This window comes from Meleagris gallopavo, chromosome 5 (assembly GCF_000146605.3).
Source record: "Meleagris gallopavo isolate NT-WF06-2002-E0010 breed Aviagen turkey brand Nicholas breeding stock chromosome 5, Turkey_5.1, whole genome shotgun sequence".
Taxonomy (NCBI): Eukaryota; Metazoa; Chordata; class Aves; order Galliformes; family Phasianidae; genus Meleagris; species Meleagris gallopavo.
Window position 1 is genome coordinate 2,828,586 of NC_015015.2, and position 14,998 is coordinate 2,843,583.

At 36.6% G+C, this 14,998-nt stretch overlaps 1 protein-coding gene across 1 annotated transcript in view; it reads right to left on the reverse strand.

The window, feature by feature from the left end:
• ANO3 (anoctamin 3) overlaps nt 1-14,998 on the reverse strand; it is a 113,420-nt gene that overhangs the window by 27,118 nt on the left and 71,304 nt on the right. The window contains 5 exon segments of the mRNA XM_019615250.2: nt 3,755-3,815; nt 7,376-7,472; nt 11,965-12,007; nt 12,010-12,098; nt 13,116-13,237. Coding sequence (XP_019470795.1) covers nt 3,755-3,815; nt 7,376-7,472; nt 11,965-12,007; nt 12,010-12,098; nt 13,116-13,237 — 412 coding nt within the window.

Consider the following 14,998-nt stretch of genomic DNA (forward strand, 5'->3'; position numbering starts at 1 on the left):
TAAATTTACTTTAAAACTCACTTGGCCTTTTTTTTCCTTCACCTTTTCATTCCCTTGAAAATCAAGGATAGAGATGCCTGTTTTACAAAGGCTGGTAATTTCTGCAGAGAGCTTGGTTTTGTCATGGTCTGCAAAGTGTTTCAAATGCTTAGTGATCTTACTCCACAAGAACCTTGACTGCTATAAAGAGAAGGTGAAGTACCTGATTATACAGATTATTGCAATTTAAATCTCTTTTTTCCTTTTATTTTTTTTTTCCTCTCCTAGGCAAAACCAACAAAACAGGAGTAATAGTTGGCATCACTGTAGTAGTTTTGGGATTTATATTATTTTGTCTGATGGGAAGTTTTCTATGTCCCATACAAGTGGTCCAGGTAAGAAACAGCACAAGTGCTTTGTCTAAGGTCATCTTTTATTTCCGTATGGAGTCATTTAAGTCATCTGGGCTTATTGAATTATTAGGAATTACAACATCGAGTCCAGTCAACTAATTTTTATCTGACAGTACTCTCCCTTATTTTTCATTATAGCTTCACCAATTCTCCCCTCAACTCCACGCCCCTGTCCTCCTTTCCCATCATTACTCACAAAACTGTTTTTAAATATCAAAATATCAAGGAATATCATATCTGGTATCTTTTATCTTTTCTATCAGTATGTATAAATTTGTACTCAAGTGTAATCATGCAGTCTCCAAACGTTCCTGCTATGTTTCCAGACCTATTTTCAAATGTTTAAACATCAAGAATCTAGACACAGTTTTTTTCTCATACACAATCAAATCAAAACAAAACTCTAGCAATATGTCCTTTCTGGCTTAAAATTGCAACAGTTGAAAGCTGCCAGAAAGCCAGATGAGGAAGTAGCTTTGGAAATGGACCATCCATAAACGTGCTGAATGGATGCTACTGGGAGGACGCGTTATCCTCATGTGTTGAATTGTGGCTTTTGCCTTTTACTCCCCATGGCCCCCACATATAAAAAAATTTAGCTGTGACACACTGTTGAACTAAACTGTGATGGAGATAAAAATTTTTCAAGCAATACATGAACCATAATCATATGACCCTTACAGTTCTCCACTTAGGTAACTCGCTTGGACCATATAAAACAACGTTTGGGACTGCTCCTGATGGCATATGTAGCACGGAAGACAACGCAGGGTACCCACATGAGTGCATCTGTGGCATGGATGGCATGACACCATCCCTCCCTGGACTGTAACGTTTGCTTTGGATTACGTTCCCACTTGTTGTCACAAGATGCACTGACACATAAGGGGGCAGGGCCCAGGACCACAACGGCACTCTTCTGCTTTGAAATTAGATGGCCAATTTATAGTTGTCATGGGAGAGTTTTAGACTTGCTTTCTGAGGAATAATATGGAGAAATAACACACAGGTAAAATTCCTCCTTGTGTAACTTTGGGCAAGAATGCAGAGATTGTAACAGCACAATCTCTGACTAGGATTGCAATATTATGTTAGCATCAGTACAACCTTCTTCCCCTACACTTTCATGGCCTTGAGGTGAAACTATTCCATGCAAATATCATTTCTATCTATTAATGACTCAGAACATTATTTTTCCCACTCTATCTTCCACACAGAGAATAACGCAAAAAGAATTAGTTTCACTTGGATTACCCAGAGGTTGAAGTTTGCTGGGAGGAATGGTACTACTGAGTAACATGAACTAAATTTATCCTTTGACTGTGATGACAGCTAAAAACATTATCAAAGGGAAAAACAAAGGACAAGCCTCTATCCATCTGTCAAGCTGATTAGTTATTTGCATTACAGGAGAGATCTGTAGAAATTATGCAACACGTTTTGTAAAGGTTAGGCAGAAGAAATAATTGTCTCAATGTGAAAGAATCAGCACTGCCATACAAATAGATATCTTAAAAAGCATGTGTTGTGTCCAGCTAATGAGTAAAAGTATGGCAATAAAACGCAAATAACTGCAGTTTATCTGTTTGCAATCTTCAGAAGGGTCTATGTAGAAAGAAAGAAATGAAAAAGACAGAGCTGTGGAGGTAGAGACGTAACAAAAGACAAAAGAAATAGAACGAAGTGTGCAGAAAATAGCTACTCACATGGAAAACATGCTTGATACTATGATGTTAGAATGCCTAATTTATTGTGGAGACTGCAATCACGCTGGTGGAACAATCTCACTAACTCACTGTAAATGTTTCAATGTGTGAATAAATTATAAGCATGCACACACCACAAAGAAACAATGGCTGTCACACAGAAGAAGAATAGGGCACGTATCTATTTCAAAGTAATTGAAAGAGTATAGAATTGAATGGCTAACGTGCACTGATGCCGTTCCTGTAGGGATCAATAATGAAACCTGCATGACTCCCATTTAAAAGAGAACCTGACAGTGTTTCCAGAGAGTTTCCAGACTGGAAAAATGAAGACACATTCACTTGCTTGAAAATACAAAGAAATGTAATGCTCAGCTTTTAGCTTCACCTGCACATCTTATGTGTCCCTTTCTCCTCACGCTTACCCTGCCCTTGTCTGAACCACTGCTCTCTCCATCAGTACAGAACCACAGTACCAACTGTGTATCTTAGCAGTTTATGCAATTAATTATTAGTAATTGCAAGGCTATAACAGGCAGAGTAGGAGCCAATGAAGAAGTATCAAATATGGCTTGGGTTGGAAGGGACCCCAAGGATGCCCATCAGTTGTGCTAATTTTTAATCTAGTTATGACTTCTGTGTGCATGTGCATGAGGCCTGTGCTATCCTGGTACATCTTTTAGGCTTGTATATTGTTTTTTAGCTTTTACCAGGCCAACTTCTGAAATCTGTAACATGCTCACCTTTCCTTGTAAATAGAATGATTATTGCTTATTCTTACATTTTATGTAAATAAAGATATGTTGTGTCATTTGAACATTTAGAATTGTAATAGCTGGTTTCGTTTCCGACGGATGTATATATGTGACCTGATGTTATTATCTCAGGGTTTACATAGACACATGTTTACATTGGTGAAATTAATTATCTCCTGTTCCTAATACCACTCTTTTCTACTTTCCAGCAGCAAAATACTATTAGCTTCAGTGAAAACTAATTCCATTAAATGTTTCATGCTGGAAACATCACATCTGTTTTGTGTGGCAGTATTATGTTGACCTTCTAAAAGAGAAAACTGTTACTGGTAATTCCTGTTCAATATAGAGTTGGTTACCACTCTGCTTCACTCCCCATCACATAGCATGTGATGCTGGAATGAATGTGTTATTTCAACTGTGAATTTGAATATAAGTAGTTAAATTGCTGTAAACATCTATCATCAAATCTTTATTATCCTCTAATTAGCTCTGCAAAGCATTCTCATTCACTCTGTAAGAATTCTCTAAACAGGCTCTGAGCACCTGATCTAGCTGTAGCTCTGTTCGTTGCAGGGCAGTTGGACTAAATTACCTTTAAAGGTCTCTTCCAACTCTAAGGATTCTGTGACTCTATGAAATCACCCCATATGTTTGCCTGCATGATATAAAACTCAGGCTTAAGGGCACTTAAGACACTAAAGATAGTCATTATATTAGCAATAAAAGGTATTACCACTGCTAGCACAGTAATTGAAGTAGATAGAAACAGGAAAAAAGAAGTGTTTATGCAATAAAAACTTAATCCTTCTTTAATTTTTATTATTAACTGTAACCTTTTAATCCAGTAATCCTCATAAAGGGTCAGGTCAATTAAAAAATAATATTAAAATTTACTTACCCCAGATTGCCATGAAAATAGCAAAGAAGACAGTCCCTCCGTTATCAAACAAATGTGTAACCTGAGCAGAAAATAAATACATCAGTGACAAACAATATTGCCACTTTCACTTCAGCACCAAAGAAATCCAGAATACATAACTGATGGCAGAAATTAAAAGCCAAGCATTCCAGTAAGAAGTCCTGCTTGCATGCTTCTTTTATCAACCTTTGTTCCATCCTATTTTTGCCTATAATTTGAGCTGTTTTTCTAGCCTATCACTTCAAGCATCTCCAGACTGCTTGCATCACCGACAGTAAGTAGGAGATGCTCTGTGACAATACAGGCTAAAAATTCCTCCAGAATTGCCCTCGGATTCTAGGTCAGGCTTCCATTCATTTTCTATTTGAAGGCTTTCACAATCCCAATTTACTTCAGATGTTTCACTGTTCTTCCTATGTATATTACTTAGTTAATGTCTCTTAATTTCATTCTCTACTTCTCCCAAGCTATTCCACAATTTCTCTGCAGGCAGCAATAAAATTAGTTTACATACAGACATCTCAGCAAATTCTCTTTGTTGAAAGGCCAGTACCCCTCAACTCCAAGAAACACGCAATAAATTCTAAGTAACCAACTCTGAAATGCAAATATAAGTCACGTATTTAATTTCCCTTCATAAATGCTCTACTACTGAACCTATGATTCTATGATTTATCCCTTATCTCACTCTTTCTTAAGCTCTTTAGGGCAGAATATGTATTCTGCTGTAAGGTCAAAAGGTTACCAGTAGAAAATAAGGAATAATTAGTTTTTGCAAGCCTGGGGATCACCTTAGGAATTTCTCTTGTGCATACATTAGAATTTTCACAACAAAAATCCAGAGCTTCTTATATGCCAACCGTAATAAGAAATTGTATTTCAGAAGCTGAAATTAATATTATGCTCTTTAAATCAATATCAGGTTGCCAATTGACAGCAATGTAAATTATCCAGGAACAGCGGACCTACATTTCTTCTTATGAAGGGTGGTTAAGATGCTGCTGAGCATTAGGAAGGAAAGTACAGCCATCTAATTCACATCTTGGAGAAAGGGAAAAATAAGAAAAAAAGCACAAAATGCTACAAGATAATGCAGACTAACTTGATATTGACAGATATTACATGATTTTCCCTTAAATTATAATCTTTACAGTAATGGAATATTTTTATACTGACATGGAAAAAAGAGGGAAGGGAGGAAAGAAATGGGCAGGAGCAAGAAGGAAAAATGCAGCTTTTGTATTTTGTCTGCCAGCCTGGCAAGGAACCACAGAAAAAGCATTTGAAGTACATGATTTTCCTGCATTACTTTGCTTTCTCTGAAGTACTCCTCTAAAGGGAAACTTGGGAAACGTAAGAAAGGAATGTTTAATGAAAGAAACCCTGACAGCAATTTTAATAAGAAGAAATATGAGCCCAAGTCTTTCACATAAGTGAGGCAGGTCCCATGACATAAGCAGGTTTGGGGAGGTAAAATTCACTTTTCTTAATAAACTTAATGCTAGTGTACTTATATACAATGAGCTATTCCAAAGAACAGAATAAGTATCAAAACTCTTACTCCAGAACAAGAGTGTGTTTCCCTGAAATGTAACAAGGACCTCCCTTGCATAGCAGCTCTTCAGTTGCGTGTGAGGAAGGTGTAGAAATAACTCAAATTTTCTCAACAACAAAACCAGAGGGAAACACAGACAGGCTCCCTTTCAGGAACAGAAAGCAAATAGGAAATGCCATTTTCTTTACCCAGAGTTCAGATCTGATGCCTTATTTTTAAATAAAATATTTCTATTTCTGTTATTAACGGTGCTTCAGAAAGTACAAAGGAATATTTCATTTGAATTGTGATTTTTGAATTTGATTTTGAATTTGTACTTTCTAACACTGCAGATCACTCTCATTCACTCATTGCAATGTAGATGCAGTGCTTGGGTTTTTGCTGCTCAACTCAAGCAGCACAGGACAATCAGCAGGATATGAGCCCTTATGGAATTCAGCCCTTTCCTAGCAAGAGAGAGATGACTGAAGATGTAGAGAACTCTTCTTTGGAGACAACACTGAATGAAGGCATTATACAGTTACATAAAACCTCATGGAACTTCTTTTGCCATTCTAGTGGCCAGATGGTTATCATATTCTTTCCCCCAAAAAAGCCTCTCTCTGTCCTTTGAAGATCAATCTTTGCACATGAAGCACACGTTACCCATGTATGCAGAACACTGATCAGACCCACACAGAGGAGATGCAGAACAGATAGATCCCAATAGGAAAAATTTGTTTTCTGTATTTCCATCTGAGGCTGGCTAGTTTTTCAGAGCTAAAGCACTGGCAGAAAAAGCTGGGCGCCTACATTACTTTCCACAAGTCTTGCAGACACCAAAGTGTGACACTAAAATGCATGACTTACGAGCCAGATGTAATATAAACACAATTGAAAGACAAAATCTGCTTTTTATTAACTGAGGTCGTTAAAATAACAATATGCCCCAATAGCAGTGTGTATTAATTTCCTGTCAAACTGCATAAGTTTGCTGCATAAGTTACTTGTCATCCCCCCAGATTTCTGGGATGGGTTGTAAGTTTTGCATATTACCATTTCAATTAAGAAAGCTTTTATCTTCAGTACACATTTTAAAAACTTATGAAAGTAGTTCAAGTTAGGAAAAAAGTTCTCTTTTGCCATAAAGTTATAGCAGTATGTAAAAACCAAGCACAGTTTAGCCTTAAATACAACACTTATAGCAGTATTTATTGCTGTTGTTGAAATACAACTTTTTCATTTTTCAATATGGCATTATAAAAATAATTTACAAATACTGATCATTTAATTCATGTCAAATGTTTATCAAATGCTCCTTCATATGAAGTTTCTAAGTGTAGAGTTTTACTTCAAGTCCTGTTGAAATCAGGTTTCCAAATCCAATAAAGAGTTGATTCTTCTCTTTTACACTGCTTAGTGTTCTTGTGATGCCATGGATCCAGAGACAATCACAGCTCTATAAGTAAAATAAATCTTGACTTCTGAGTAAGGCTTGTCTTATGGGCTAAAGAAATTGGAGAAAAATGCCAAGGCTGCTCTTCCAGCCATGAACATAGCACACATCAAAGCATATTGCTCACCTGAAAGCACTGCATGGATATAGAAGTACGTGTGATCAGCTAAGTTTGAAGGATAGCTTCACTAGCAAAATATTTAGTTGTGTTAATTCTTTGCATTAGTTTGACAAAGTATAGTACATCATAGATGAGATAATCCTGTGAAATGCTCGAGAATTCCTTTTGAAGAGCAGAAATTTAGTTACCAAGTAAGCAAGGAAAACAGAACAACAAAAGATAGAGAAAAGTAGGAATAAACTCCCAAGATTATTATTTTTTTTTAATTCGGGGGAATTTATCAATTGATAGAAATAATGATTTAGGAAGAAAATATTCTCAGAAAGTAAAGCAGATTTTAGAATCATCTCCAAATCTCTCAGATTATTGCATTCTTAGAAGCACAGAATACAGAGGCTGAAAACTCATAGATAAACAACACAATCTGTAATCTTTGCTGCAACGAAGGCTGCCATTACACAACGAAAGTAGCAGTAAACTAATAATTACCTTGGCATATATGCAGCTTTCATTGAGCTTTTGTAGTGTGCAATTGCGTTTACACATAGGGCACATGATGGTTTCGTTTGCCTCGCAGATCTCTTTGCTTTAGTGTAAGATAGGAAAATAAAGGTTATTAAAAGGCTTTCAGCATCCTCGAGATTTTCTGAAGCTACATCATTTGTGGTCTCTATTAGTTAAGCACAAAACTAACCACAAAACTGACTCAAAATAAATAAAAAGGCATTAAAGGCTTTATCTCAGGCCAGAAACATTAAAACTGTGGGCTCTATCATTGAGATAATATCTCTGGGCATCATGCTAAACTTCTTATTCTTGTAAACATCCCCTTCTCTCCCAACGAAGTACAACAAACTGAAGAACAAAACATTGTTTCCTAGCTGCCAATCAAATTGCTGCATATATGATATGAAATAGAAGACACAAAACATGAGAAGATGGACATCACTGATTTCAATCAACTTATCCAAGCTGACATCAACTTCAGGTCTGTCCCATGGTATGAGTGTGCACACACTTTGATCAGTGGGTCACAGCGTAAAAACCCACTAAGAGGGAAATCTGGCATTAGCAATTCAAATCTTTGCATTTTTATTACATATGGGAGAACCTATGTTTAGGGATAACAACAAAACAGTATCCTAATTTGGGGGTAAAATATCTAAAATTACAAAACTATAAAATTATAAAATTATAAAATCTAATATTCCACTGCTTAGAGGTTCTAAGGTTTGGGGATATGAAGTCATTGACTTCCTTAGGACTATTCATATTCAGAAGTATTATGTAATTAAGTGCCTTGACAAAGGCAAAGCAAAATGAAGAAAAGTACAAAAATGAATTTTAGGGCACATTTTAACTGCGGTGAGTAAACAGAGAACCTTAGCAATCACCATTAGCAATGCTGACAAGCCTGAAATGATCCTATGTCATACTAGGAAAGTAGTGGTATAAAGCAAATACCAGGAAATTACTGATTTAATTAACATTGTGCTTTCACTACTTCTTCTCATAAAACCTGAATTTACACTTCTAATACTATATGGAGGATTATATTTATTTCCAAATGAATACATCTATTAAATCCCATCCGACATAATGGTAAATAAAAGACCACAGCTGCCAGGATGTGACATTTTGAGATCTTAGGTTGTGCTTCACATCAGAACCACTAATTTACAAAAGCTCTACAACATAACGTGGACTTAAGAAATTGTTGCAAGCAACCTTGAAAGCTAGAATGAGCACAGCTATCATTTCAGAGCAGCAGAGCAGTACATAACTTTTAGTGTGCCACATAACAGGACTTTCTTGATTGCATTTCCATGCAAGTATGCAAGCAATGGAAATAATTTTTAGGATATAATGGCTTGACAGTGATGCAATTTGTTGTCAAACACAAGGCCAAATGCAAGTGTACTTTGAATTCAACATTACAAATGCTAGGTGTTTTGCATCCTATACCTTGAGTTACAGTTTTGGTTTGTTTTGTATAACGTGGATTTCACCAAATTGAGTTGCCAGTGATAGCCATGTTGTGTTGATATCTGGCGAAATTATAACGGTGATAATTAAAGATCTATATAAAGGTGCCCAAAGCAACCTTTAAAGCCATCAGGTTTAGTTTATATAGAATAAAGATGGGCAATGCATGTGTCATGAAACTTGCTTAAAAGAACGAACCCAAACGAAAAGACTTGGAAAGGTCTATTAAAGCCCTTCTCACAACAACCACACTTTTCCCATGTTTTCCCAGTTCAGCTCAGGAAGGGTAAATGGATCAAAATGTATTTAAAAGTGTATGAAACCAGACATACACACTCACTTTCTGCTTTTTTCTTCCTTCATATCTGAGCCTTTAAAATGTAATCCAAATATTCTGGAAACAACTGTGGAGTTTTTGTTGTTTTTTTTGTTTGTTTGTTTGTTTTTTGTTTTACTCTCAGAATTTCTCACTTGGTTGCACTCATTTAACAGCTGAGTTCTGGAAGTATTGATAGACACAACAGCCAAAGCACCCTGGGAGACCACAGTGCCAAATCCTGGCAGCAACATTTTACCAAGCCTGACTGCAATCTCATACAAGAAAAAGAACATCTTCCATTCCACATCACTTTCAATAAAACTGCATCTCCGTGGAGAAAAATATGTTTCAAAACATGGCGCAAACACGCACAATTGCTTACAACAGTATAGCACAGTTCCTGATGTTGCAGTGTGTTGGGGGATTTGTCTTCTCATTTTATTGTTTCACCTTTCTTCATGCTCAATCACCGCGTGATTCAATCCGATTTGAAAGCTTATGTGCTTATTCTTTCAGCAGAGAAAGAATAAGGTGTTCTTCTTCTGCCTGCAGCCACTAGAGGGAGGTTCATGATAGCTACCTTCAAGCCAGCTTCATAATCCTCGGAGGTGAATGGGCATTACTGAGAAAAGCACGCTTCTTCAAAAATAATTGCATCGGTTGCAAGCTCAAGTTTTGTGGACAGATGAAAACCATTATTTTTCCCCATATAATTCATAATACTGTAAATCAACCCTTCCTAATATCTACTGATTGATAATTATAGACATTAATAGGATGAATGCTCAGTTCCACATGAAAAAATAATACTGGATCTGGGGTAATGTGGCCGTGAGGACACTGCCACAATACCTTGGCACTGAGCCTAAATTCCTAATTGCAACTGGGTTTCCTATACCTAGATTTGGTCTTACTAATCTGTTTGCAGCAGTGCACAGAGACGGCACTACTGTGTCACAACACGTCGAAGTGAATGCACAAATTCACACTCCACAAACCAGAGATGACTTGCCCAGAATGAATGCATCTAGATTACAAATGTTTTGGGACTGCACAGAACACACAACACAGGTTTCTGTATTAACTCTCTTGGTATTTTGGAGTTGATACTAGTTAATGTTAGCTATAACAATATATAACTACACCCTCCTCTTAAACCTATACAACAGATGACCTAAATTACAGGCTTTTGATTTTGGAAAACAGTCCAGAGCCCCCAGTGGGACTTGGCTCTCTGTGTAGCCCAACATACACACTGAAGTGTGGAACCTGAAACAACCAACCTCCATGAACCTCCCTGTTTCATGTGCAGCTGCTCAACATCAGCCAAGGGAAAAAAACAGGACTGGAAAATATGAAGGCTGGCCTACCTCTGCCTAGCTGAGAATTATACCCTAAAAGTTCTACATGCAAAATAACTGTCCTGTAAATTTGCTAAACTGGAGACACGTATTCAAGGGAGAAGCAGCACACAACACCTGCACAACCATATCACTCTAGTGAGTGATATGGCTCTAAGTTTGGTATATAATTAATTTGTTTAAATTCTGAGAAATTGTTGTGTTTTTTTTCTTTTTTCCTCTTGGGGAATGTCAATGTTACAACTTCTCTTCTAGTGCCTGGAATATCACATCCCGAGAACAATAAATAATGACAAGTTCCCTCTTGCTTTAAATATGCCATTGATGAAGAATGTAAGTCTCCCAGTTCAATACTTCCAATATTTATGTTCAAGAACAGGATGATCCTCTATTTGCTTTTTGTTACATGGTGAACATGTGAAATGGTGCATTTCACATACATTTATTGTTCCAAACAACCCTAACACAGAGAAAGATAGCATCGTTTCCTGGCCAGTATGTTTACTGCATTTTATTACATTTAATGCAGTCTGAAGTTGTAAAGTCTCTCTGGAGTTTGGTGTAAAACAAAATGCCTTAATTACAGCACTGAGGAGCATAATAACTCACTGTGTAAGAAAAAACAAAGACAATTCCACATAGAGCTGTCAAATACTCCTGCTCCAAATCCAGGAAACACTGCCTATGAAATCTGATTCTACGGTGCATACTGCCTGAGCATCCAAACTGGTTGGAGCAGCAGCTATAATTGTATGATCATTGATGACTTTATTATGGATAATAACCTGTAATAACGTCACTTCCTCTTGAAACAGTTCCTAAAAATACGGTTAGCACTCAATGTAACAGTCTTGTCACTATTTCTAAACTGACATAAGCCACTCTCAGAGCAAAATCACAGCTGTGGGGAACATGGAAATGAGGTGCCTTTCACATGGTTGTAATGCCCTCAGATGGCTGCAGTTTACATCAACAAATTGGACACTATTAACATTTGGAAGGGAAAAAAAAATACACATAAGTTGAAATTTACAACTGTACTAAACTACAGCCAAAGGCAAAATGGAAGTAAAACTAAAGAATGTGTCAATACTTTTCACCCATTAGCTTCGACTGGAATGATAACCATTGCAGTACATGTGACATTAGAACCAGCATTTCTTTCATTTCTTGCAGGAATGGAAATCACTGCAGATGCAATGGTAAGAGTGCTTGCTGTAAACGCTCTGCATTCACCTTGATGCAAAACAGATATACAAAGTGGATACACTTGATTGAAGAACCCAGTGTTCTATTTGGTTATTATTATGATTACAATATTTGAAAAGCATTTACGAGTAAAATGATCTAACTTGTGCCAGGTTGTTCTTTATTTTCAACAGGCTATTTTATGTTTTCAAATGGGATTTTACCTTACTTGGCTGGAATCCATCGTAAACAGTCCATAAAGAAAACAAAGAGTCCAACCAGGGCAGCAGGAATCAGCATTCCAGTATACCATCCCAGCCAGGCAAAATACAGTCCAATTTTTTCACCAAAATATCGCCTACATGAAAAGGAAATGTACACATTTTCTCAAATCAAAACTTGCAGTAACCACTGTCTTCACAATTAGTACAGCAACATTGACAAGGAATCACCATTACAAGCTTATAGTAAACACTGTTATCAGTTTACAAAAATGTTTTACTTTAGGCTAGCACAAAATTCTACTCACACTAATTGTAGACTTTTTAGAACATGTATTTTATAAGGATATATTTGAAGTATTCTGCAATTTTCAGTTCCTCCCAGTGACTCAACACAGGCACCCATTTCAACATTGTTAAATGGAGGAGAGTTTATTCACACACAACACAAAGACTTTCATACACACAGCTTCTAGAAAGCAGCAGTATAGGTTTGCATTACTTAAGTATTCTATTATAAAAATCACTTATGATGACAGTCACATAATATGACATATTTCAAACTATTAACAGAGAAAATAAGAGACTGAAAAGACAAGCTGAAAATTCAGCTTTAAATCTTCAAAGTTTGGATATCAGTTGCTGTAAGAGATGAAGTAGCAGAGAACAGAAAATGAGAAGTAAGCACATGCTTAGTTCCACAGCTTTCGGTGCAGCAATTCTGTGCATAACGACTATTTATGGCTGTCAGATCAGGAGTGAAAAGTATCAGAAAGGAAAAATGATTTAATTGGAATCCAACGTCTTGTTGAGGAAAAGATGAAATCCAGACAACACTGTTACTTCGCTTTAATTAAATGTATTTCTCTGCTTTACAGTTGGGAATCTATGACACTAAAATACTAATTGCTTGTTGTAATTAATTTTCACCCTGCATCTGGATCTATATACTTTTATTCAGCTTTATCCGAAATTAATAGCCTTGCACATTTGTGACCACCCAAAGGAAGCAATGCAGAGAGACCAATTCTTACCTGACAGTAATAAATTCTACAGAAAATGTAAAAAGAATTAACAGTTTAGCAGAATAGATTATGCATCGTTTCCAGGCTCTCTGTATCAGAGAAACAAGCTATTTCTAAAAGTACTAATACCTGATTAAATCAAGAGGTTGGTACTTGTACCACATTCCCCACCGTGCCCAACGCTCATATAAGAGGTGTCTGTGATTCTGAGCTCCATGTGTTTTGATGGGATGTCTGCTTTTGTGGCTTCCCTGAAAAAAAAAAAAACAAAAAACCAAACCCACAAAGAAATGAAAACGTGTTACTGGACACTATGGGAAATTAATTGATTCCTTCTATATCTGAATCTAATTTTAAATGAAGATTTTACTACTTTTAATGAATAGATGTCAATTTGTTATGGGCAACTCCAGGAAATGTCACCTGGTAGTATGTAAACTCACAGCAAGAGAGACAGTTACATACACTTCCCAAACAGCCAGCATCTGTAAGAAGTAATGACAAAATCATACTAGTATGAGGCTATCAAGAACTACTCAGCTCTATATTGCTCCAAGAACAGTGTTTCAATTTCATTATTCTATGCGTATTCGTATGCTTTTACTCATTTCAACTTTTCAGAAACTCTCATGAAATACACTATGGCATCTGTTTTTCTCCTTTCCTAAAAAATTCTGGTAGATCAGCTAGATCCTTCTGGCCTAGATATTTCCAATGATATTATTTAACTCCTATTAAAGAGTATAGGAAACTGTAGGAACTATGTACCACAGCAAGGCTGAGAAGATAGAAACAATAGAACTGGCATTATTTTGAAGTCTACACAGTAGTCTCAGAGGCATCAACACATAGATTCACTAGACCCACTCTAAAGCAAATTGCTTATATTTATCATTTTATGTCAACTCTAAGGCACAACATCTTTATTGGACTCCTCCCTTCCCCCCAGAATCATCGAACAACACTCACTTATGGAAAATAAATGTTTCATCAAACACCTCACAGGTAAATCAGATTGTGGGAAAAAACAGAGACACTCTTGAACCTGATAGACTCAAGTACTGTTAGTCATTTTGAGATTTTTTTATAACTTATTTGATAACTTGAGAATTGCTCACAATTGAAATAGCACTATTTGTTGGAATCTGCTATCTGGTTTAAGAATGACTTAAAAACAATGTTTTGCAATAAAATCCGCAAAGGATAGAAAAATGCCAGCACAGAATGGTTTTTGCAACATCTAGAAATCCCTAAAGACAGGGCATCAACTTATTTTCACAGTCATCTGAAAGAATGAGTGCAATGCGTAAGGCATTACCCAGTACTGTACATTTCAAGTATTTTTTTCTGCTTCTTTTTGCACTGTTTATCCATAGCAAGTCCCATAGTGTTCCCACTGGGAATGAATTTTCACTCTCGTTTATTTCTATGATTAAAAAAAAAGAAAAAGAAAAAAGTGGAGTGTTTAACCACTATCCTTAGCACCAGTAAAACTGCAATTAAGGTAACAGTGGCTTAAAAATATGACTTCATTAAGCTGAAATGCTCCGTTCCTAGAGGTGTTCAAGGCCAGATTGGATGGGGCCCTGGGCAGCCTGGTCCAGAATTAAATATGGAGGTTGGTGGCCCTGCATGTGGCAGAGGTGTTGGAGATTCATGATCCTTGAGGTCCCTTCCAGCCCTGGCCCATCTGTGATTCTGAAATCGTTGCTTGTGTATATATTTCTTTGTTATGTCACAAAATGGATATGAGAGCACGGATTTGGTAGCAACAGAAAGCTACACAGCTTTTTCTGGCAGTATGACTAACCTTTCCCTACAGTAATGCCCTACTGAAGTGTTAACAATGATACTCAATTATTTCTCTAAAACACTCCTTCTCTGTATTTCCTGTATTTAATTATTAACACAACATAAAAAAATCACCCTCAGCAATTTCTAAAGCATAGGCTGGTCCTTTGAAACACAAGATAAAGTCACAGCATTCAGCCCAATTAACCACAGTGCTCACA